Here is a 26,697-nt window from a genome sequence, read left to right on the forward strand (position 1 = left end):
TAAGAATAATACTTTTAATTAATATCAATACAGAAAGAGCACATGGTACATTCCTTTCCAGCAGCAGCTAATTCCTTTCTACCATTGGGGGGGGGGGGGGGTTAAGGCTAGTACAGGCCAACCTGATACAATGGTTTGTTTCCCAAACTCATTCTTGCAGACAGCGCTCGTAAGTTTAAGAGACTATTTGTGCACAAAACATGAGATGTTTATTAGCAAAACCTCACGAACAGAGAAAAAACATGCTTTGTTACAGTGGTAAAAATACACAATGTTTTCAAGCTGCTTTTTATACTATCACAGTTCTGAAACCATAAAATTCCAATTTGCAGCAAGTCATGCCTTAGCTTTGTATTAAACAGGCTGTCATTAGGGATCATGGTGACCAAGTTCATCTAAGTGGCGTATAAAGTGCACAAGAAAAATAAGTGCATTGAAATGAACCAACCAGTTATGATTATGAGTAACGTCTGTTACACATGGTACTTGCTTAAAATAGAAATTGCTCAAGCTATTTAGTAAAACACAGTACTACATTTTCAAGAGCACACAGTCAGTATCACAAATATTAGAAAAACCTATACTGAACAGGTACTTTTGTAATTTTTTTTCCTCCAGTTGCCTCCCACAGCAAAAGATACCAACATTCTGATGTAGCCTATGGTGCTTTGGTTTTGGTGGTGTTTTTTTGTTTGCTTGCCTTTGTTTTACAGCAATGTGTAAGGTATCACCTTTAAGTAATACCTTTTCTTTCTATCGCATAGGTTCAAAATAAGCATTAAGTACTGCAGCGATTTGTTCAATTTTCCACTGATGTGAAATGTGAAGCCATTTCAAAAAAAAAAAAAAAGCAGATTAGAGGCTGAGAGTTGTCCAGGAGTGCATTTTTTTCTCCCAAGTAAGAAAAGATGCTTCTGTTTTTTTTTTTTTTTTACATGCTGTTAGGAGCCACAGTTTGTATGTGTTTTGCTAAGTATAAGACCATTGTTAGCAATGCTTAAGAGGCAAACCCATGAAGCAATCATCTAACTGCTGTCAATTTATGGGTATGTCCACCATATTTAAAAAAAAAAAAAAGGACAACTGAAAGGGAGGTTCCAAATGCATTAAATACATAAAAGGTGGGTGCTTAGTCACCGGAACCTTTGGGCATTACATTTACCAGCAGTGGATGTGTTAAAATACAGGCGCTTTCTTCAAACTATCTTATTCAATTCCCCATCAATATAATGCTGAAGGCTAAAAACAGTTTATCACCCTATTGTATGACTTATTTTACAAGTTTCCTTTCACAGTGACTTTTTTCTCCTGCATAAGCCTTTTCTGAGAAAGAAAGCCAAAATTAGGGTTAGTTTCCATTTTCATTACGTTTCCATTTCATTTACATTGCCAGATTAATACTTTAAGTATTGCATTGGATCTGAAGTAAAGTAATACTTAGAAGATTTTTAGATTAAAAGGAAAAAGACTCACTTATCAAAAACTTTTTTTTTTAATTCCATAGAATACATTCTTGCCCTCTTAGCTCATGAGCAATAAACTAACCATGTAGTCACACACCGTTTGCAAAACTAGTTGCGGTTTTGCAAAATGAAGTTGTACAAAATGAAGTTGTACAAAATGCAGGCTGTAAAACATTGTCTGCATTTCAAAATGCACTATTTGTCACCAAGAAGCATGCACAGTAATGCATTTAAACTGGTTTTTGTGTGTTCTGCACATACCCCAGTAAAAGTTCACACTTTTACATTTCCAGTCTAAGCCCAGAAGATTAGAGTCAAGAAGCCAAGAGTGATATGTACACATATCTATTTTAATATACTTCTGCTAATAAAATATGCATTCTGAAAAAAAAAAAAGGATCATTGGATAGTTGCATTTGTGAAAAACAGTTGATTATACTTTGCTACAGGATTATTCATCTAGAAAAATTTAATGTGGTTGCCAGGCCCAAGTCTCCCCTCCAGCCACAGCCGTTCCAAGGGTCTCTGAATTACGGCAGGAAGAGGTAAGGCTTACCTACAACTTTAGTAGCTTTCAGTACAGATGAAGGCAGGGAGATGGAGGCAGGAGAAGCAGCTGATTCAAGAGCAGAAGGCTGCTGTTATGCCATATGAAGTATAATGCATAGGGAAAAGTGAAAAGTAAATCTAGGGAGAAGAAATCCAGACATTCAGACTGGTCGCACTTTTATGTGGGCTTGTGTTTGTCCATCTGTAAAGCCTTTATGTTTGCTTCTTGTATGGAAGTACCTTAAAGTACTACTTGCAAGTACTTTCAGGTTCAGTCACAAAGGGGCATGATCTTGCATATCTTCAATACGCAGCCAAAAGGAAGGATGATCATACCTCATGCTCACATTACATTAATAAACAGAAGGTTAAAAAAAAGACCACACAGCTTGTATTCCCTTGCAATGCTTCTGTGGCATCTTTGTCAAGACATGTAAGTGCATGCAGCTGCTTTTCCAGAGCAGGCTGGTACACAGCCTAAGAGCCCATGGACAATAACCCCTTCTAGTGACAGCTGTTTACGTACAGAATCCATCACCTAAAGCTTTACTGGAATTTTTCAGGAGAGAAACAGTTCAAGAGCGCAAAGTACTACTGACACTAGAGAATCAGAGTTTTGCCAAAGAGCACAGACTAGGTAAGTAAGGCAAGGGATGGTGGAATCCAGACAATTAGAGGCAAAAGCATCAGTGACACTTAAAGAACTTTCCTTGCTCTTCACAGTGAAAAGTTAAAACACACTTCAGCAGCAGCCAACAGAACAGATCAACTCTCTCAACATACCTACATTTCTTATTGCTGACAGCTAGGTACTTCAAGCGTAATTTTCATATCTTGCTCTAGTACAACACTGTGGTACAGCATGTGCCAAATACACATTTTAGGTGTTTGTTTGTTTGTTTTTCTTCTCCCAAGAAGCACAAAGTAACACTTTCTACAATATAGGATCACTCTCCCTTGTCTTTACAAGAATGAAGCACGTGACTTTCCCTCTTAGATTTTGTGACCTTTCCTTCTACAGACTCAATCCCACATAAGATGCTTCGTATGGAAAGCTTCCTAAAATTTGAAAATGTACAGCGCTCTCTATACGCAATTTATCATGTTTGTACAACCAGATTTTACTGTGTGTGTATATATATATATAATGTTTGCTAGTCAGAATAGACAGCAGTAGCTAAAAAAAGCAGCTAAAACAACAGTATTTCATTACAAACAAGAACCAATAAACCTGGTTCTAACCAATAATATTTTACACCAATACAGGTTTTGCAGCTTTGAGTTAGTTTTCATTAGGTACTTGGCATACAGTAATACTCTTATCTACTTTTATTTCTGGTTTCATCTTTCCAGAGATTTTTAATAGTCCTTAATAATCCTGAAATGAAGAGTCAGATGTGTAACATACTCCCAGGCAGTAGCTTAATGTACTGTATAAACGTCAGGTGTTGTTTCACCAAGAACCAGAGTCCACTTCTGTAACATTCCCTGAGGCAATTCTCCATTTTATTGTTTTGTCCTCCAACCATTTGTACACAGTTGATGTTGTTCCAGTCTGCTTCCTTTAAAAATACAGTTAGGAAAAGCATTGGTAGTTTTGTTTCAGCAATTACACTTCCCGTCAAAACCTTCTTCTCTTTCTCCTTTTTCTCTCTCCAAAAATCCCAACTTATCAAACAGCAAATCAGTGTGCTTGATTTTCACAAGACAGGAATTCAGATATTTAAATGGATGTGAATTTTTCAGAGATGTAAATACATGAACTGAAGAGAATGCAGTAATGAACAGCTAACAAGACAGAATTAATTACAATGAACAGTTTAAAATTTGTGTTCTTAAAACTGAAGTTCTCTCTTGAAGAGAGAATCTACGGTGCTGAAAAGATCAAGGGTGAGGAGCAGTGCTGGGGAGGGTGGGAGAGGAGAAAAAAATATGAGACTCATCATCCTTGGTCCATAGAAATACACTGCACAATAGCACTGCATCTTTACATTCTCAATGGACTAAGGAAGCTTCTCCTGATAAAACTCCAAAGATTTTTTTTTTAAAAGTCTGTATATTATCAATGCACTTAAAGCTTTAAGTTTTAGTAACTTCATTTAGACTTTGTTTATAAAACAAACACACACAAGCACACTTCCTAGAGTGCAAAATGCTTAAATACTTCAATTACAGAACTCCACATGTAGTTTTTGGAACAGTAATCCTTTTGTTCTCAGAGTCCACTTCTTCCTTGTCATCGCATCCATTGCCAGCAACGGTTGCATTAAAACTAACCAAAAAATGCAGCAAATGCAACAGTAGAAATCTCTTTACTGTTTCTTCAGTTTTCCAGAGGACATTGTTCATTTGTATAAACTCATCGTTGGACTTTGATACATGCACATGTAAGCATCACAAAGCAGTCTTCGCGCACAACCTTGAATTTTTCTGGAATCCAGTGAATGTAGTTCTTCTAGAGACATCTTCAGGTATTCACCAACTTCTGGACATGGTGTAACCTGTGGAATGTTAAAGCCATTCTGACCTCCTATTACGTATAAGGAAAGAAAGAAAGATTAGGATACCATCTACATCTATTAGGATATATATTTATTCTTTATAATTTACTTTAATTACGACAGCATCAACAATTCTTGGAAAGGCCTTCTAAAGAAAGTAAATGTTTCATTCTGGACTACCTCAGGGTACACACACAAAAAGCATAGGTGTCCAAGAAAAATTACGACTGATCAGAATATCTGTAGTGTCCAAAAAATCTCAACTCAACCAATTGACATTAGATTTAGTCTTTAAAGAATTACTGCATAATTCCTTCTGCACAAGGACTTCAAAGCATCATGAAAAAGTAACATCAAGCACAAGTATTTGCTTTTCTAACAGAGCATCTTTTATATATTTGAAATACTCGTCTGTGTAAGAAAAAATGGCAAGGTATTTATCGTCTTACTCAGAAGATTTGCTTCCCAAGTTTGATTGCTCTATCACCAAACAAACAAAAACCCACACAACCACCACACATGAACCCCACCAGAAAGAACACTCTGGGTATTCATTAACACTAAAAGTTGTGTACAACCTCACAAGAGTGACTTGCATATAAACTCCATCTCACATGCTACTGAATTTGTTAATAAAATGACACCTAATAACAGTTGATGAATTTATAAGCCATGAGTGTCTGTACCTGACTTATATAACTAAGGCAGAGTTTGCTCATGGCCATTTTCAATGCAAAAACCAGTAAATTGAAACATAACTACAGCCATCCATGACACTGCTCTCCAGGAGACACTTTAGTTTATAATACAAGCTGAAGAAAAATATTTGTGATATAAAAAAACAACTAAGATCAGCAGCATCTCATGTGAACTATATTTCCTGAAATATGGTGTTTCTTAACAGACTTAAGTCATACACATTTTGAGCACTTCAAAACAAAGCTAGATTGCCTTGCAGGTGTTAAGAAAGAGACCTTAAGCCTTGTAGCAGTTTCTCATTTTCAGCAGGAAGCATGATTCTTCTTCGCACTCCAAAAAAAAAAAAATCACACCATAACATATAGGGACTCAAGACCTCTGCAGGCACAGAACTGATAGAAAGAGTCCGACACTGTACCTATTACTGTTTTTTTGCAGGCATCAGAACTAAACACAGTCCTTTATTTAAACACTACTTAATGCAGCAGTATCTAAGAGACCACCTGATTAATGATACTTGTATTATTACAGGGTAAGTTTTTCACTGATTCTAAAGAGATTCAGAGAAGTGGCATAGATTTTGCAACATTATTTGTTATCCCAAAGAAAATTATACTAACTCATTTAAGCAAAACCAGTAAAAATGATATTTGAAATACTACCTGATAATCGTGTACATCCACTTAAATTGAATGAACACATTCCTGCAGCTCGGTATTTTAAAGACGTTCCCTCTGCCAAACTTGCAAAATATAGAAAAAGCCGTGAAGAGCCTTGCTGGAAAGCTTCTGCAATTATTTTGGTAGCATCTACTTACTACTAAAACATCCAATTTAGGTGAAATTCAGACCGTACATTCAGGCTGCTATGAAATCAGTGTGCTGAGGAAAAGCTGAGTCAATTCATGTCTCAGCATTAAATACCTCAAGTTAGATGATACTAGTATCCACAGATGTAATGGAATAATGAAATTGGCACTACAATTTAGAACAGTAATACAAGTAAAAAAATGAATAAGATAATAAATTGAAGAAGATGTACCATCCCGATCTGCCATGCTGTCAAAGAAAAGCCAGGCGGAGTCATCCCTCCCATACTTAACAAAAGCTACATAGTGGCTCGTTTCTATGCAGAGAACAGCAAACAACTCCATCTTCTGGTATGGGATGCAGCCATGTCGCCAATCCCAGTCTGGCAGGTCTTTAGGGAGTGACAACGGATTGAATTTATGGCTCTGTCTCTTGGGATGAAGATGAACCTACAATTGAAGTAATATTTCAGAAGAGAAAAAAACACAAGATTATTTGTTTCTGTGGCAGACTAAGCTAAAGAGAACAGTACTGCTGAACTGAAGATTAATGGCATCAGAGAAGGAACTGCAATAAAGGTAGCAGAGTAAACATTTCTTCTCTTTTTTCCCAACAGTTAGTTCAATACTTCCCAGAAAAGTCAAATCTAAGGATAGAAGGGGGGGCAGGTTTAATGCAATAATTTCTACTATACTTAGAATTGAAAACAAGCCATGACTTTGACAGCTTTATGCAAGTTACCAAACAGCTCTAAACATTAAATGGTTCTGTGTCATGAATTTATCAATTCAAACAAGGTAGCAGGTATGTAAAATTATGATTTAAAGCAAGCCACACGGGAATAGATTCCAAGCTGCCTGCAATTACCACTTTTCCAATGCATTCAGTAGCAGACTTAGTATTTGCCACATTTTTATTATGAAATTCTTGATAAATATGTTTCAGGGTCAAGTGGAGCTTCCAATTTGCCACTGAAGGCTACACTACCTGGCATGGCAGTTACACTACTGTTGATGAGAAAGGTTCACCACACTCTTATTATTGCAGCGAATACCATTTGGGGTAAACACATGGAGAAAAGACAAGACAGCTTACTTGTGTGTTACAGGTTTTGCAGAACTGCTTGATTTTTCCAGCAGAAATATCAGTATCTTCATAACATTCTCTGCACTCATACATAGCAAGCCCTCCACATATACGGCATTGCCTGGGAGCTGCATTTTTAAACAAGATATTAGTCTCCCACTTGGGGGGGCTTTTTTAGTTTTCTAAGATGACAGGTATGGAAAGGAAGGAAGCTTATTACTTTACATGGAGAAAAATTATATTAAAAAAGCTTAAGCCATACTGCTGATCAAAGCAGAAATATACCACTGTATTTAATTTCTTCCCTATGATATAATGTGGAAGAAGAGAAAAAGGTTTAAACAATGCTAAGTTGCAAACAGAGAATGATAAAATTTAAGGTCGACCAACTGGATGAAAAGTAAAAACAGGTTTTTAAAAATAAAAACATCATATTGGTCTTAGCCTCTGCATCTGTCAGCATCAAAGAAATATGTGACATAAGCTGATGGCCATGACAATAAAAGAAAAGGTAATGACAGTTTCAGAACAGAGATTAATGCAAGAATTAATGGAACTGTTAAAGTTGATTAGAATATTTAGAACTAGATGTCTTCCCATAGGTAATGGGATGATAAACTCAGTGGATGACAAGTATAAATTTAGGACTGCCTAACTGAAAAACTGGGAGACTTAAAGCTGAACATGCACCATCACTGGCATGCTACAGGTTACACGCTACTCAGTTCTGAACATACACACACTCTTGAAAACTGCCCGATATAATTACTTACATTGTGTTAGCCACTTTCAAAAACTCATTCTCATTGTACAACACAATACTATATACTTACTGTCTTCAAGTAAGTCTGTTATGTTTAACTCCAAGGATGGAAAAATTTTGTTGAACATTTTGAAGTCTTTTCCAAATCGAGGCATCTGAATAATCAGGCAAGAGGGTGCCTAGGTAAAATGACAGAAAACAATGCAATGAGTTTCAAATAGGTAACAATCTAAATGTAGAGAGATATTTCTAATACTATGAACATATTTGCGTTATTTACACTTGCAGCCCATTGTCTTCAAAATTAACAAGAGAGTAAAGCAAGACAAAATTAAAACTAAAAAAACTACAGCTACAAAATAGGCATCTAGCATCTAATTGTCAAATGTCTTAAGTTCCAGTTATGGTCAAGCACAGTATTAAATACTGTACTTCCTCCCCTTGCAAAACTAAAGATAAAACATGACTTAAGGCTTCCCTTCATAAAGCTTTTTACAAACACAGGAATCTGAAAATATTAGTCCTTAAGACAAATTACTGGCAGTAATCAAAAAGCTTTCTTTCAGTAATTCTTTACCTAAATTACTTTGGTCTGTTTAGCCAAAGAATATACATTATTAAGTCAACCATAAAATATTAGTGTAACATAGGCTACCTGTACCACTGACCTAGTTCTCCCAACTCCAACATGTTGGCATTTTCTTTTCAAAGAAAATCCCACTTTTGTCCTATTGCTGAATGGGTAAACACTTAGGTATCATTTCTAACAAAGCAACCATCGTCACCAACCTCTGCAAACTTCAAGTTGCTGTTGATGAATGACCACTCCAGTAACTGCTGAATTGTTGGGACTCCCACTTTCTCATTTTTGTCCATAAAAATTTGATAGAAATAACAGTCTTGTACTTTCTGACCTGCTGATCTAAAAACAGATTATAGGAGAGAAAAAAAATCAGATCTACTGTAACAGCAGCTGTATTTTCCTAAGAACATATTAACTTCTATAAAATATTATATCCAACATTCTACTTTGAAATATGTTGTGCTTTTAAAAAAAACCAACACCAGCAACAAAAGGCATTAAACAATAGGCAATCAAGTATTAAATGTGGACTGATTGTAGAAAGACTTATTTAGGAAACAAAAGCAGTGTGCTTTAAAAGCATGTGCCTATGCATTACTAAACTACCAACTCAAAAATACTTCCTAAGCATGTACAGTGAAAACTCCAACACACTAAAGCAGCTTTCATTGGAGAGACAAGAAAAGAGTTTCAGTAATAAAGCATCAAAAGGAACAACAGTAATTCTCTTCTGTGCCTTCACAATATTCCCAAAAAGGAGTTAAAAAAAATCTGACTGGGTTTAATGAAGTATTTCACTTTAATCAAGAAGACATTTACACTACTTAACTATATTCACCTTCAGTAGAAATTTCAGAAATGGCGAGTGTTGTTAGACTTCCTACACAGCCAACACAACTCTTCAAAAGGGTAATCCAAACTTGGGGAGCTGCCCAGTTCTCAGTTACAACTCCCGTGGTGAGGAAAAGACTGAAAAACTATATAAAATGCAACATTGCTGCTGCCATGGAATACAGCAAGGAACCTTGGAGTGTCAGGGGCCAGCTAGCAGAATGACAGCAATGGGCAACAACCCCCTGCCTCTGTTCATTGCAGTTATGACAACTGAATCCTCGTAGTGCTACTGTCAAAGCGAAGGCAGATATAAACGCCAGTACCTGTTACTTTGGAAAAGAGAAGCAAAACTTGATCAAGACAAGCCACTGAAACTTTTGCATTAGCCCTAACAAGGAAGGCTAACACCTTCTGACATGCAAGTCAGATTCCATGGCTTAAACACTGAATCAGGAATCTCTGCAGCTTGTTCCAAAAATAAGCAGCTATAAGCTATAGGCCACATTAATAAGGTCCTCTTACACTAGCCCTTCCCTAGCATAGGAAGGCACTAAAGCTCCCACAGACACATCCCTAGGACAGGGAATCTTCATCCAGTTCTCATGAGACTGTTTGTTGAGTTTTTAAAACTAAAAGATGAATAGGGCAAAATACACTGTTGGGTTTGTGAATATAACTTCATTACATTTAATTTTATTAGCAGTAATAAACACAAGTCAAAAGTGTCTTACAAGTTGACTCAATGTGAAAAGCAACAGACTCTACAGATAGACAAGTTCAACATAAAAAAGAGATTCACCTTATTTTCAATAGTGGCTCAACTCTTAGAATATGGTGAAATAAAATATTCAAAAATTCTTCTGGATCTAGGAAAAAAAATGAATTGTTACTATGTAAAAATAGGTACAGTATTCAGGACTGATGTGAAAGTTTCAAAATTTTTATAGGAAAAATGCAAAGCTTTATTTTTTTTTTTTTTTTTACACAGGAAGATTATGACAAGCTATGAACATTTTTATGACCCTAACCTCTATTTACACTTTTGGTGTCAAATGGCCCTAAAAAAAGGCAGGCTCAACAGGGCAACAAGGCTTTCCAGTACAGATTGAAAACATACTCTGTATTTCAGAAGAATCATTTGGCACCATGTTTTTTTTTCCCGGGAGAAATAAAAGCTTTCAAAATACAACAGTGAAAGCACATAGGAAAGGGGAGGTGGAGTGACAGTAACACTTGTATGAAAACACACAGCAGTACAAAGTTCATCTATCCTAGAGACTGAGTTCTCTAATCAAGAATGCAGCCAGAACAAGCTTCCCAAGAGGTCTATGCTCCCCTGACATACAGTTTTCTAGTATATTTCTCTTCCTGCTACCAACTGCAATAAATACTGATTTTCAAAGCACTTAATGTTTCTTCAGGTAAAACCACACCAGCCACATAATAAAGCATTCATCACAATATGCAGCAGAAGATCAAAAGATTAAAACATGTTTTCTAATATAACATGTATTTTATTTCTTGAAATAATGCATAACCACTGTGATGATGAAATGTTGTGGTGGAAAGATCAAAGGGAGCAAAGTGACATTTTGAAAGAGGACAGACCACAACCTTATCACAGTCTCACTTCTGAGATCTCCCCTAACTACTAGAAGGGAGTTCTCTCTTCACATAGACACAGGCACAGAAAAGCAACAGCAAAGAAAAAAGATCCAGTCAGAGAAAGACAAGGGATTCCTTACGGACCCAAGGAAGTAGAAAAGAACCTTTCTACCACCAGTGGTCACTCAAATCTCTGGTACATATACTGCTGCTACAGAAAGATGTGTGTGTTTTACTTTGGTATACCAATATAGGCTTTTAAGTTCCTTTGTAGGACATTTCTTCCAAAAGTTAAAGAAAAGAATACCTCCCAGTTACCTTTTTCCTCTGATGTGAATCCTGATGCAGCTTCAACTTTTTCAAGTATTTTCCTCAGTTTCATTATTTTTGTAGCACATACATATCCATATCTAAGATAAATGGGTTAATAAGCTATTAGCTACTTTGCAGTCAAGTCAGAGGAGCAGAAAACACTCTTAAACGTTGAAACAGAGGCTCACTTTTTATTACTGTGTACAGTATTTCTTCAAAGCTACGTATTGGCTCCTCATACTCATATGACTCCCAGTTTTCTAAATGCATTACAAATGCAGTGCCGTGCTCAATGTTCTTGCAAAACATTAAGAACATTTTTTTTAAACGTTAACTTACCAAAAAGATAAGTGTTTCTGATTAGTCAAGTAACTACTTTTGATTTGTTTTCACACTAATTTGCACCACTTAATGCATCATTTTCAGAATGTCATGCAACAGCACTGTGGAAGTCATTAATAAAAAAAAAACAGTATTTGAGAAAGATACAGAACTGTATCCCTGACACAAGAAGTTGGTGTTTTGAGCATTCCATCTTTTCCTCTATCTTTACAGAGTAGAGAGAAAGTTTTAAACCTGGCAGAAAGGCAAGAGAAGTAACACTTTGTCCTCTCAGCCACTTGAGATTTCTGCTACTGTGTATGCTATTGCTCCTACCAGAGAACCCTTGAATAAACCATCCAGACTACACACTTTATATAAGGAAGGGTTCAGAACCCATCATCTTATTCTGTGAATGTGAAGAAAACTTCCTAATGAATTGTTCAGAGACAGCCCACAGAATTTCGGAACTGTTATTTGCAGATTTAACAAAATTAGGATGAAGCCAAATAATTTATGATAATTTTTGCCATTTCCCCTTTGTTCATTGTACCCAAGAAATTATAAAGTTCTATGAGAGTTTTGGCCACTTGCAGACCACACGAAAGAATCAGTGTAACTTTAAAAGCCCCTCAGAGTCTATGAAATTGTGAAACTCCGTAAGATAACCCGAATAGTTTTCTTATCAAGAACAGAAACATTAAAGACATAAGTTACATCAATTCACAATATCCACATTTATCAATTCTTTTGTACTCATTTCCATAAGTTTTACAGTAGCTTCATGCTGATTTTAATTCCAAATAGAGACTACAAATGTAAGCATTTTATAACTAATCTAGAAATAGTTATTCATAGTTCGCACCGATGAAATTTACAATGAAGTACAAATATTTTTAAAAAATCAAACTGGCAGCAGCAGCTATAAACTTTTCAGATTTGCAACAGGAATGCACAGACAGCAGGATTTATTATAAAGTTTATATTAGACCAGAGACTAGTTTATGTCTTTACTTACATTCTAAGAGGATTCACGATCTCTGTCCGCAACAGCTCTTGAGTCTCACTGTAATACTCTACATCATTCTTTTCTTTAGGTCTGAGTAACACAGTGTCCAAAACAGAGCTAAAGGAAAACAGGCTATAAAGGAGATAAAAAAAAAAGAAGAAAAAAACAAAGGTTGTTTTGATTCTGGAAGACAGAACTATTCAGATGCCTCAGCAACATAAAACAAGCCAAGCAAAGCCATAGGAAGAATTCAAGAACTAAACAAGTTCAAAATCAGATAATTACAGACACAAGACAACACAGCCATACTGAAGAGTAAAAGGTCCACTCTAAACCAGTATCCCCATTCCAGCAGAATACAAGAACAGTTGCCGTGACAGGATTCTGCAAACGAGATTGTTCCCCCGGACTCTGCCCTGCCCCAAGTACTCTTTCATCCTTCAACAGTCCACAGACTTCAGTCAGGAAGTGTATAGATATCTAAGGCCAGTGCAATTTGGACATAGGGAAGACCGATTAGTATTTCAAGTTAAGCAGCAAATCCCGCAGAACTTGTTCAAATTTAAAGAACACAGTAATGCGTCAAAGACTGTACTGCATGACTTTGTAAGCTTGTTATTTGCACAGTAATAAAAAAAGCAGACAATCACTGCAACAAAGATTGCGTGTTCTGCATTTCTAGCATATGTCCCATATGCCTTGGGATGCCATGATACAAATTATGAACTTACCAGAATAAGGTGGAGTCTAAGTAACAGGAGTTGTAATGACCCTGGATACCTTTCTTCTTTCCAATCATTGTCTCTAAACCTTCTTTTTCCATTTTTGGAGGAGTGTTTTCTTCTACCACTTCACTTAAGTAACCTCCAAAGGCTGAAATTTTTTTCAAAAGACACTTTAAAGCCTCCAATTTTATCCCTCTTCAGATTTTCCTATTAATGTTTTATAGCTAAGCTACTGCCTTAGTGTAAACTTTCCTTTTCTGGACTAGAATAGCATTTTACTATAACTGATACACAATCTCGTCCACAAAGTGAACAAGGCCTTGCATTCCACACACAATGCACACCAGAGTGCTTCAGAAAGCCTACAGCACTCAATTAATTTTATCCTGTAGGAATGAAGTTCTCTTCTCAGTTTAAATGCCCTGTTCACACCATCTTACAAATATCAAGACACCCATCCTTTGGGGTTGTTGCAGGCACAATGACATGGACCCAAGAAAGCTAAGATATCTAAAGCCATTTTTTTTTCCCGACCACTAATTTTCATCATAAAAGCACACTTTCTCTTAGTGTTTAGAAAAAGAAATTATTTGACAAAATAACTTAGTTCTGATATTGCAGTCTCATATTGCTGGGCTTGCAGATATCATTTTCAGCAAGACTACTTTACAATTTCTAAAGTAAAGAAAACATATAGCACAACAAGAAATCCTTAAGTCTTATGGCATTTCCTTAAATAAATGAAGATTGTCTTGTTTTAAAAGTATAAAAAAGCAAGTCAGAGAACTTATGTTTTGTACAGATTCATGATTCTCATTTAAGTAATAGCTGTACAGATTTCCAAGTGTTCAATACACAGTACATACTGCAGGAATAAACAAAACCAAAACCCATGTCAGTTCCCAGCTGATAATTTAATAAGCAGAAGCTTGGTACCTAGAGAGTTGCAGCGCTCAATCTGGTTGGAGACAGGCTGCAGCGATGCAAACCTGGAATCTGGCCTGCAGCTTTTGAGTTTAACAAAAAGAGCTTTCTTTGGAGCACAAGTGAAGTATCGAGTTCCTTTAAATGTTCCATCTGTACAACCTGCACATTCATCTTCCTGAAAATTAAAGTGAGAATTCACTGTTTTCTCATATCTCTACAATTCTGTAATGAGAAAATACATATCCATAAATCACCCTTTAGGTCCTCTGAAGCTTAATATACAACGTTCCCACATTTTGGTATAAAACATCAGTTGAGGTGTTCTTTAACTGGATTTGTTGAGAAAATTAAAAGCTATACTTTTTCTTCACACTTAACCTTTCACTCCATCCAAAATAAAATAAAAATTCCATCAAAAAAAACTTGAAGGATGTGGAAGAAGATTGAGAATAAAACCTAGTCAACTTTAGGAACTCAACTAAGCTAGCCACTTACCCTAGATTCCCTTAGTAGGTAGAACGGACGCACACGGACTAGTGAGCATCTTTCAGTACTCAATTAAAATTGCTAAGCACTGGGAAGTGTGAATACTTCCAGTGTGATTGTGAACTGCACAGGAAAACTACCTGCTTCAAAACACAATGTGTATGTCAAGGAAATACAACACAAGCTCTGTCTGAAGGATAAAAATCATCATCAGTAATTATCTCTGACAACATGATGAAAGTATATTACCTGCTTACCAACAACTGCTAGGTTCTAGTGCAGAAGCACATGGCAGAGAGATCCATGATGCCAGTTTAACACAAGCTATCCTAAGGTGCAGTCTAACCCTGTGGCTAACTAGAGCTTGAGCTCTACCCAAAGAAGCCAGAAGTATTAGGATTTTTCCAACAGCTGGAATGCCAGTCACAATCTCACCTACTTGGCTAAAAATATTTTCTGTTTATGAAAAAGTCAGATAAAGCAGCGTACAATTATGAAAAGTTATGCCAAAGTAAAGAACTCCATGTACCTAATGGTTTAGTGATGAGACTCAATAGGTCAGGTTGATGGTTGGACTTAATGACCTTGAAGGTCTTTTCCAGCCTTGATGATTGATTCTGTGACTCTAATCACATACACATTAATCACTGATAGCCATTCACCACCACAGCAGCAGCAACTAGAGAGTAACTGTTAGTACATAAGAGCAATTACTTTTGCAGCAACTGTGCGTTCATCAAGGGATGGTAGAAACATGAAGCATGCGGCTACTGTAACAGAACATCACTACCATCAATTACCGAAATCAGTATTACGACTCTACTGATAGACACTGCCTGTTTGCTGGCATGCATCATCATCTCCCCTCTTCCGCCTGGGAGGTTTTAAGTAGATCTACATTTCAGAGCCATTAAACAGCTGTTCCCCACCCTCCCCGCCATGAGGATCTCAGTAAGGTGAGCAAAGGACACTCCCTTTAAAGCACATAAGCGACCTACAAAGCAAACTAGTCACCTACAGTCCTTTTAATTCAATTACCCTTAGTAACACAAAGCCATCTTAAAGCCTATTAACAGAGTAAGGCCTAGGGCAGCCACAAAAGTCAGAGCCCATCTAAGACTTCAGCTATGTTACAAAATCACATAGCAAACCATTTAGACAAATTCCTCCAGACTGACTACTTCTGCAAAGTATACAGAGACCAAATCTAAAAAACAAAACTAGTAACAGGTAATTAATATTAAAACAAACTACAATTTATCAGATATTTACCAGTTCCAGTCCAGCTAATACTTCATTCACCCCAGGGGGCTGGCCAATCCAGCGGATTACTCCATAGAAAGGAGGATTTTCTTTAACTTCCGCCAAGGAGCCTGCTTCAAGACCATGAGAGTTACCAATGGGGCCTGCTGTTGATGGACTCTCCTGGTTAGCCGTAGTATTTACATCACCAATGACAGACTGAACAGATAAAGACAGGGGACTATGTCCGATAGTACCATTAGTACTTGATGCTTTTGTCAAGCTAAAGGGGAGGGAGTGGAATCTGTTTTCTGTAGACACAGAGTTTGTCAAAGGTGGCTGCAGTGGCGGTGAAGAATGCCCAAATCCAGAAGATGAATCAGTAAGTGATTTTGCAGGATCTTCAGCAACTGTTAAGAATCAAAAACAAGACGTTAACTCAGATTTTGTTTGGTTTGGTTAGAGGGGAGGAAAAAAAAGAAGAGACTTCGCTGTCAAACCACTAAATGTGTCTGCAACTACATTGGAGTTAATGAGTGTCCTGCATAGGAAGCATTAACAGCTGGGGATGTGCAGGAAGATGTTTGTCCCTTAGCAATGGAGACACAGAAGTGGTTGAGGAGACATCACTGTAGCCGTACCACTTTTACCACAACCAATGGAAACAAGCAGCACAAAGAGATGTTAGCCAGGAATTATAGGAAGGCTTAGACTGATTCCTCCCGACATCAATCCCAGGTTAGAACTGGTGTTTGAACACAAGTTAACAGCCACAAGGATTATTCCTGTAGTGGATAAAACTAGTAGGAACTCATCGTACAGCCAAGGAAAGAACTGGGATTATAGCTTGCACACAGATGAGTAATTGCTTGCAGGCATTATTTGTAACTGGGTAAGTGTTTATTCCCCTGGCTGCATCACAACATACTTTGGTTCTAGCACAGGGAATCTATCAGTGTCCACAGAGAATAAAGGATTTAAATAAGTCATGACTAACACAGTGCTTGATTAATGAGATCACAACTAGATGTAGTAACACAGATGTTTTGCATCTTCTGTCATCTCTCTATGTGGTCTCTACTACAAAATTGGTATTAACAGAGCAAAAGCCTCCTCACTTCTTCTACCCACATGGTTTTATTAATAGAAGTTAACATCCAAAAAAAAGTAGAAAGAAATTAATCCTTTACTTCTATACTCTTTTTAGATAGGGTACTTAGCTTATTTAAAATATGATAACTGATTTTTAAACATATTTCCATGCTTAAAATCTGTTAGGCAACCAAGAACAATTTTAACCTATTTTTTTCATGGTTCCCAGAATACAGGGCCTACTACTGCTGTAAGTATCCACTATACATTAACATTATTGGTTTAGTATCTATCCCTTGAGCCAGCCACACTTCAGGAAGAATTAGCCAAGAAAAGAAAAATTGCATTAGATCTGGATGCAAATCAAGATCCATTTATGCTCTGAATACACATACACAGACTTGGGAGAATTCAGATAGATTTACAAAAATAACTTAAAATACTCAAAAATCTATACACACACACGTATGATTAATCAAATTTTTCCTACTTCCATACTGATCAGTTAGGATGGCAGAATACTGCAGTTCCCTTAAATCTGTAACATTAAGAACAAAGAGGCAAAATAGAATTACTATATATACTTGGCTACTAGGAGTATCTTCACGTCTTCCGTCCAAGCTGTATGCCTCAGCTTTTATTTTGCCTACAAGACATACACATTCCCACAGTGCTGCACGTACATTTCCAAGATGTAACTTCCTACATGCAGAATAAAGAGGTCTGTCAATTAAGACTGTATATTTACATTGGGGTTCTGAGATACTTTAAGATATAGTATATCTTCCTCTAAAGCAATGTATTCCAACTGTTTAAATTAAAACTTATACTTGTTTTTATTTAAAGTACATGTACTTTTTTTTTTTTAGAAAAAGATATGCTAACATTAAAGACTACCATCTCTCATTACCTTCATCAATATACCATGGAGGTTTTGGTTTTGTTTGAGGTTGAGAATCAATTGATGAGCCATTTAATGTGTAGAAGACTTCAGATCTGTTTCTACTTCCAGGTTCAGAGGTAGACCCTGGAAGAGAATGCATGTTGTACTGAAGAGATTCATCATCATTTACAGTTTGTTAGCTGTGCTCTCTTCTTAATAGTATAAATTTGTTACTATACTTTCAAGACAACAGAACTGCCTTTCCACAAAGGAGCAAACTCCTGCATCAAGGCTAACACAGTCCTAAGCTTGCAATAAGGCAGTAGTTTATTCCATAACTAAATAATCTTCCAAGCTGAAATTCAAAGTCAGGAACCCGAAAAGAAGACAAAAAACACCCCAAAGGTGCTAACTTTTCGTTATTGTGAACTATGGATAAACGAAAGCAGTTTGAGATAGTTTACAGTAAGCATTTTTTCCCTTTGTTTTTATAGAAAAAATCAAAACACTTTCAGAGAAGGAGAATGTAGCTAAGAACTGGGCTAGCAGATAACATACTCTTGAATTTCTGTTAAAGCTCAAACTAGCTTTCGTGAAAGCAATCTCAACTGTTGCCTGCATTTTAACAAAAACACTAGTCAGAAAACAGTCTACCATCTTTATTATGGAAAATAAACATTCTGTGCTTTCACTACTTCAAAGAAAGTTATTTGTATGTGACTGCAATAATAAATGAAATATAAGGCAACATTTTTCCCAAAAATAGGTAAATTCATAATCTTATTTAAAAAAAAAAAAAAGACTTCTCATACATACCTGTTGCCTTTGGCTTACTATGATTGAACAAGCTTTTGTCACCACCACCTCTTGAGGTATAGGCAAGCTTGGGAGGCCTCCTGTCCTGTGACACAGTCTCTAAGATGCAATATATGAACACGGTATTAGTTTTCCTTTTCTATATTTTTACTACATCACAGAAAAATTCAACTTGAAATGTAAATGAATCAAGGTCTGGCATCCTAAATCTTAAAACTGAGTGGAGCAAAATCCTGTTTGGTACATAATAATTCTGTTTGTTTATAAGATTTGCTTCTATCACATCAACCATTACTTACTCTAAAGTCTACCTTTATTTCTTGAACACCCCAGTCTGACTTCAGGTTCTTCAATGTGTATTTCATGCTTCCATTATGGGAAACAAAAGCATGAAATCTCAACTCCCCCTCCCCCCACCAACAGAACTACAGCAAATGCTCTTTTCTCAAAAATAAATAAATAAATAAGAGTCCCTGCCAGTTCTCCAGAGAAAGGAGGGCCCAAAAACATGCATCTCAACTAAACCAAGCAGTAGGTGAACTTAAGAAAAGTTGGCTGGATTGAAGAGAGAGGGGAAGCAGTTACAGACTACATGCAGTACAAGACTGCACTCTCATTAGCACCTGATTTCAGATAGAACACTAATAAATAACATGACATTTTTCTTTCTTTAGAAAGGGAATCATGGGATCGTGGTGGTTACAAGTTAACACCATTCAGTGAATACTGAATATTTGCACACAGTCTTACGATGAATTTTTCCGAGAATTTTCAAGTGTTTACTCACAGAATGCATAAATAATGCTATCAATATACTCCAACCAAAGGAAGAACAGCTTTCTGACCAAGGTATTTGAATTCCTTGATTAAGTTGAAAAACATTCCAAGAATAAGATTTCTGCTGTAGACACTCATATACTTGCATATCTGATTTGTGAATACTATACAATGACATGAATACTGCTTAATATTAAAATGGTTTCCAGTTTCCACTAGTGAGATTGTAACCAAAACGGGGAGGTAACTGAAAAGAAGTATAACAGAAGGTGAAACTATTTCAAGAAAAATCAGGATACAATAATTCTGCAGTATTGTTTGAATCGTGTTACTGTGCCTAAGTTGTTATCAAAGTCTGCTTTCTGATTAAGAAAGCACAGCATACCTGGTATAACATCATTGATATGCAAAAGGAGTGTGCTTTCAACACTTGCAAAACTGCACAGCTGTATTCCATTGTATCTTCCATCCCAGTTTCCAATAGGATTATCCTAGAAATAGAAAAGCACGTTACATGTACCCCAAGGAAAGACTCACATCATACAGAATACACAAATGTCTTTAGGAACATGCTTAACCATTAATGGTAAAAAGGAAAATGAAAGGTTTGACAGCAACTATTTTTTCTGTACAAACTTTCATTTAGAACTAAGTCAGACATTAGTCTTTAAAGACAAACATTTCTGTTTTTTGAAATATTTCCTACTTTAACAAGCATTCCTCCACTAAAATCTATTATTTATGCACAAGTTAAAGCAGTTTCAGTACCATTAGCTAACAGCTACTATAAGCAAGAAAATGGAAGTACCTGATCTACAAAAACCCTTGAACTACCAAAAAAGTTGGAAGTAGCTCATTTTAAGAAATTCCAGTTTATGAAGTTTTATTGACCAACTTCATGTTTTCTTGAAACATCAACTTTTGTACTTAAAACTCAACATTTAAGATACAACACGAAGTCAAACAAACCAAAGTTACATAAAAAAGAAAAAAGAAATCCAGACTTTTTTTTTTTAAAAGGCAGAACAAAACCAGTCTCACAAGACAAACAAAACTTGTTACTTGAAGACTGACATCCACCACTGCAAGTAGCTCAGTGGAGGCTCCTCAGAGTAACCACAGTATTTCTCCTAAGCCATTCGCATCAAATAGGATCTAATTTACCTAATGCCAGAACAATTATTACCAAGTGGCATTTTGGACACAAGTGTTTATTTCCCATTTTAGGTCAGCCTCCACTGAAGCACCTTGTGGATAATGCTTCTTCTTCTATATCGCATGTCATTTACTAGCTAACACACATGCAAAAGTTATTAAAGTCAGATTATTTTCTTACCATGTCCACTCCAACAACGTATCCTAAACTTTCGTTTCCTGGTAAGACATCACAGAATATAACTGTCCCATACTCTATACTCTCTCCTATCTTCAGAGAAACCCTGGAGTTGATCTCCAGAGGAGGAAGTTCTACCTGCATTGCATCAACTGGAGCTGCATAGTCACTTTCCAGTTCATTGTCATCGTCTTCCACCAGCTCCAGTTTGTCCAAAGCAACAAAAACCCCACAATCCTCATCACATCTGAAAAGCTGCTTGCCTTGGTACTGTCCATCAGTAAAGCCCTGGCCACGACCTTCTTCCTAAGTGTCAGCGGGGAAAGAAGAACAGAAAAAAAAGAGTAGTGTATTTTGTGCAGGATCAGGCTACTACAAAAACAGCAATATAATCCACTGACCTGGAGAAATCACAGTATGAATTAGTCTGATGAACTACCATTATACTGGGAAAAAAAGGCAGAATTTGTGGCAAATATACACACTATCTTATGGGAATAAACGTTAAGATGTCATTACATTAGAGAGCAGCTGCAGGCAGAAGACTCTTAACGCAGAAAAGCGTATTTTCTTCAGGTGCAGATTTTGCTTCTATCATCAAATTTTTGCCAGATCAAGGTAAGACTACCTCATAGTAGACGTGAACACTAAGCATTTCAAAATTTCACTTAGATGCCAAATAAAGAGAGCTGCTTTTCAGAAGTGCTCAGGCCCAGATACCCCCTGAGGTTCTTACTGGGAATTGCAAACAATGTGGAAAAAGTTTAACAACTTTGAAAAATACTCTCCTGGCACAAGAGTAGCACTCTCCTCAATATGACCCTTCAAAAGCTCGTGCTAGACATTACGCTTGCAGAAATACCTGTTGGGAGCACAAAACAGCAACATTCTCTACCTTATCTAGTTGCCATTTGAATTTTGGTGCTCTAGTGAACAGCAGCTCTAAGTTTATGGGCTGTATCTTAGCACTGCTATCATAAACAAGGAAAACTAAAGCACTCAACAGAAATCTGAGTCAGATGTTTGCCATGATACAAATTTAAGCAATTCTTTCTACACTGGAAGAGTCACACAGCCCCTGTATCTTCACTGGATGTGCAGAATACAAGGCTAAAGTGATATGGCAAGATCACAGATATTCAATAATACTATTTATGAGAAGACTGAAGATTGTACAATTTAACAATGCTTCTAGATTTTGTTATGACTGCTTCTTTAAAAAAAGATTTTCAATTCATCTTACAAAATATATATGATGCTTCCCGCCATCAAGAAACTTACCAGCAGCTCTACTCCAAAGTATATTCCTGTTAGGGACCTTTCTTGCAACAAGGGTCCTCTGAAGCGAACAACTCCAGGAAATTTATCATCTCCTGACCGAAGCTGTACTCTAACAGGTGAGCCAATATCTATTTGAATGCCTTTAGTTAACCTGCTTTTGCTTTTAAACAAGCTATATCTCTCCTCACAGTTAGTAATGGCCAAAAGCAACTCAGCTAGCTTTTCATTGATTTCGATAACATCCTTCTCATCCACAAACAGGACTGCATGAGGTTGTTCCAAAATCTTTAATCCAATCTGTAATTTCTTGCCTTTACAAGGAATATTTCTGGAGTGTCCCACAGAAGAACGGTCTTGAAAAAACTGCCCAATGCTACCTTTGGGCACTTTCAAGAGCTTTTGAGTCTGCTTGTCTATGACACTGCATTCTTGGAGAAGCAAGTAAAAGATGCGCTCTTCCCAATATGATGAACTTGCTTTTTCTTGACTCCATAAGCCTGAATTCATTGTGATTAAACTTCAGATGCTGAGCAGTAGCTTTCAGGAAAAAGAAAATAAGATGTTGATATATAAATATACACGCTGATCTTCTCTACTGGAAGGTTCACAATTCAGTATTCATTCTGTAGAGAACCAGATCCAGAGCAGAAGACCTAGGACAAACCAAAAAAAAGTAAATTTAAGTTGGGGAACTGCCGCTAGCCTGAAGAACAAAAAATCATTTAAATCTGTGACCACAACCACTCCTCCTACAGAGTAAAAATAGTTCAGGAAAATCCAAGACAGTGAATACAAGTCTCTAAACAGCCACAGTACAGTTGACCACACACACGTTTCTGCTTGTTAATGCTGTGTATTTCCTTTCCTTCTCTGGTTCCCTGAAGCAATGGACTATGGAAAAAGCATACTGAAACACAAGAACCACACAAGTGAAAGAAAAAGAAATCTTAGTTTCAGATGAACTGGAATAAATATCCTGCTCCAGCTCACAAACAATATTTCTCGGAAGCTTCCTGTTGTAAAGACCTTTTCTTGTGCTTAGTGACTACCTATTTTTGACAGTGTACTACAGCTGTCATCTCATATAACATTTTGATTTAGTGAAGCAGAGAATTGTGTGAATGTAACAGATGAACAGAAAATGGAAGATTTACCAGTTTGTTATAGCTATTTCTTTATGTAATAGAAATGGGCAGCTCCAGTAAGCATCAAACACCATATGAAAACCACGTTGTGTCAGCACTGCAACATTAGATTCTCAAGAAAAATCTGGAGGCTTTTCTTTTTATCATTTCAGAAAGGTAATTCATCTCAATTAAGTGAGAAAAATATCAGTTAATAAAGTCCCCTGGAAGAAAATGCCTTAGTTAAATATCATCCTAGGCATTGTAGCTCACAATCAATATACTTAAACAAAAAACATCTAAAAATACTTCACTGCTCAGGGTAGCAGATACATATATGTGTATGTATGTTACTTGCTATATACGTGTATATATGTTCACAGTTAAGAGCATATTGAATATGTGAAGGAAAATCTGCAATATCATAACAGGATTTGTTCTTCCAATGGAGAGAGAAAAGGGTGCTATAAAAATTAAGAATAGGTTCTCACTTAAATTCCCCTGTTGCTAATCCGTGATGTCACAGCTAGCTTGCATGCAGTTAAAGGAGAAGCTCAGTGACTACTTATGGACTTAACTTCAGTAAATAATAAAACAAATACTTTGTCCTTGCACCTCTTCTTGCTACCCACTTCCTCCATACCTTTACTCCAATAGTATTCAAGTACCACTAAATCTATTGCCACTTCCCTACTCAGCTCAATCCCAGCTTTAGAGGCTATCAGGAAGCAACCTAGTAGCACTGTAATTGTTTTCAACCTTTTTTTTTAAAGAAGGGTGCTTAAAACTGTTTCACCTGAAGAAAAATAACAGCACCCACATACTTTTAAGTTTAAGCAAAGTAGCATCTTCCAGTCACTAGGAGTTCACACATTTCTATGTTGACTTCCCAGCCCTCCTAGAAAGGCTCCTGTGCAACACAGCCATTCCACCCCTCAGTATAGGGCATTTCATCATCAATGTCAGTATCACACTTTGACACCACTACCACAGCAGCCTGTAAAAATCGTGTTTTAAAGTGTTTCCATTTTCAAAATAATTCACAACTGAGGGAGAGCACCTCACTGAAACAAAGTCTGGTAATGAAACAAAGACTGTCAATTTGTTTTCAAGTTTAAAAAATATTTTTCTTCAGCTTTTATTTGATACACATGAACATCAACAAAGAATAAAGCCCATTTAACAAAAAAAAGTCCAACATTAAACTGAAACAGTACCATTATATAAGGGAACTCATTAAGAATACAACAGGATATGTTTTGTTTTTTTTCCTATAGGAAACACACCCAAATGACCATGAATTTTTAGAAGTCTACTCAGATATCAAAATCAAGTTCTATCCAAGATCTGTCTAGTTGCCACCTCCCTTTGCTTCTACCAGACACTGAGGAAACTATACATACCGTCCTATTCTGTACAGCTCCACTTTATGCTCTGATCTTTCAAAGGCTGATGCACTGAACTCTCCTTTTTACAAGCCATTCCACATAGAATTGACACTCAAAACACTGCAAACAAGCATCTCTGACATCACAGTCCTTTCCTTTTCACTTTTAGAAACGATTTTAATATGAATAAGTACACACGGAAACAACACATTAACAAAGGTCTGTTGAAGAGCTTAAAAAAAGAAATGAAGAATACATCAAGTAAAGCTTTGTTTGCAGCTATCCAAAAAAAACTTAATTCTACTCTGCTGGCAGGTCCACTGCTGCAGCGTTACATAATCTTAACATGTTTAGGAGTAGAGAATTCAGTGGGAAAACATGTTAACAGCTGCGATTAGATTACATAACGATAACTTTACACTACATGTGGTCAGTCTTCCAAAGTCCTGTCATCTCTAGAAACTGCATGAAGCTACTAAATAAAGTACCAGGAAGTTTTCCATTATGACAAAGTTCGTTATCACTATACAAAACACCTTCAAAGAAACTTATTCACCACATTCCCACACCAAAGAAAATACACAGTTCTAAAAGCTATCCCCTTCTTTTGTAAGTGATAAATTAGCACTTAACAGCAAAGAACAACTTGCTGAAAAGGATGGTTGCTTCCAGCAATACATCAGAAGCTCGTACACAAAGCACTTACTTTACAGTACCTCTTACAGATGTTTCCAACGGAGTTGATTACACTGCAGTAAAGCACACTCACTGAATCCCAATACCTACATCAGCCCAGGCATCACTACCAGCCCCCAGAGGGAATTAACTCAGACCTAGGCCAGTTAGGCTCAGCAACAAGCCGTGACCGCAGTGCGCAGGGACCAGGATGCTTGGTGCATACCAGACCATGCCTGACCACCAGCACGGTTGTTTATGCGCTGCTACCACCTCCTACCCACATTATTTCCACACTCCAAGGGCTTTGGGAAGCAACAGACAAAACAGTTATGACTGCAATAACATGCGCTTTGGGGGAGAGAAGCGTCAGAGGCAGGCCGTAACAAGCTGCCCAACTTCAGGGCTTCCCTGACTTCCTTCTTTGCCCAGCCCTGAGCCAGGGCTGCCGCCACCAAGTCACCTCATCACACAAGTGATGTTGCTCTGCAACGTGCGGGCAGTTCCCAACCCGCACCGGCCCCACACGACGCACGGAGATGCCACAGGTTTTGGCAGGGCGCAGGCCCACGGCTCTGCCTCAGCACACGGAACAAAGCGCTCAGCTTCTCACCAAACTTTCACTTTGAATACCAAGTTTTAAACAGCTGGTGTGCGAAGCTGTGTCCTTCAGCAGGCCAGGAAACGTCTCCAGGGACATGAGAGCAGAATTGCCAGCACGTAAATTTACTTGCAGCTCGGCATACACACGAATGCAACATAAGCCACGAGTGAAATCAGACGCTGCTTCTTCAAAACACCAGATACGCCCCAATGTAAACGAGATTGTGATTCACAGAAGGAAATGCAATCTCATGGCTGCTTTTACCAGACGCGGTAATTTGTTCGGCTCCAGAGGAGGCACAGACACCCCCCGCCGCCCAGCCGCACCTCCCGGCCCTGCCGGCTCTGGCAGGCAGCCCCCGCCAGCACCGCCCTGCGGGCCCCTCGCCGCCCAGGCCCTCCCAACAACGCCCGAGTTGCCCGTTTGCCTTCGGAAATAACGCCGGAGAAGCGGCGGCGGCTCCCCGCGGCCCGCCCGGGCCCCGCGAGGAGCGCTGCGGGCCGCGGCCTCGCCACCCCGCGACCGCCAGGCGGGACCCGAACCCGCGACCTCGGAACCCGACCCCCGGCCTGAGGGCGCCGCCCGGCCGCCGCCGCTCACCTGCCCCGGCCCCGCCTCACGGCCCCGCGCCCCGATCCCAGCCGCCGTAGCTCACCGCTCTCGGCCGGTGAAACGCAGCCTGCTGCTCCCCGCCGAGCCCGCCCCCACCTGTCCCCGCAGCCAATCACAGAGCGCGACAGCCAGCGCTTCGGGGTGTTATTGGCCGAGAGCGCCGCCAGGTGACGGGGCGATGCGGGGCTTTCCAGCCCA

The 26,697-nt window shown here is 37.9% G+C and overlaps 1 protein-coding gene across 5 annotated transcripts; it reads right to left on the reverse strand.

Moving 5' to 3' along the window:
* On the reverse strand, window positions 1-26,697 carry CYLD (CYLD lysine 63 deubiquitinase). 5 transcript variants are annotated; one of them, XM_080552883.1, is made up of 17 exons: window positions 26,543-26,697; window positions 22,097-22,749; window positions 20,819-21,121; window positions 19,868-19,973; window positions 18,706-18,804; window positions 17,917-18,033; window positions 15,945-16,324; window positions 14,196-14,361; window positions 13,266-13,407; window positions 12,544-12,666; window positions 11,211-11,302; window positions 10,087-10,153; window positions 8,660-8,792; window positions 7,941-8,049; window positions 7,117-7,235; window positions 6,254-6,470; window positions 1-4,542 (listed from the first exon to the last, which is right to left on the reverse strand). In XM_080552883.1, the coding sequence occupies exons 2-17, from the start codon at window positions 22,601-22,603 to the stop codon at window positions 4,358-4,360; spliced, it is 2,865 nt and encodes a 954-aa protein (XP_080409009.1). In that variant the 5' UTR covers window positions 22,604-22,749; window positions 26,543-26,697; the 3' UTR covers window positions 1-4,357. The 5 variants fall into 5 exon arrangements, with proteins under 5 accessions (XP_080409009.1, XP_080409011.1, XP_080409008.1 ...); XM_080552885.1 differs by having other exon boundaries at window positions 20,954-21,121; window positions 26,488-26,695; XM_080552882.1 differs by having other exon boundaries at window positions 26,488-26,695.

Source organism: Anser brachyrhynchus (genome assembly GCF_964034855.1).
Source record: "Anser brachyrhynchus genome assembly, chromosome: 12".
Taxonomy (NCBI): domain Eukaryota; kingdom Metazoa; phylum Chordata; class Aves; order Anseriformes; family Anatidae; genus Anser; species Anser brachyrhynchus.

Excerpts from the sequence above, each read along its gene's own strand:
- CYLD (XM_080552883.1), bottom strand. The coding sequence starts at position 22,603 with ATGAATTCAGGCTTATGGAGTCAAGAAAAAGCAAGTTCATCATATTGG. Across the intron at positions 18,034-18,705 it reads TAGTAAGCCAAAGGCAACAG|GGTCTACCTCTGAACCTGGA; the intron begins GTATGTATGAGA and ends ATTCTCTTCCAG. Across the intron at positions 8,793-10,086 it reads GAGCCACTATTGAAAATAAG|ATCAGCAGGTCAGAAAGTAC; the intron begins GTGAATCTCTTT and ends ATCTGTTTTTAG.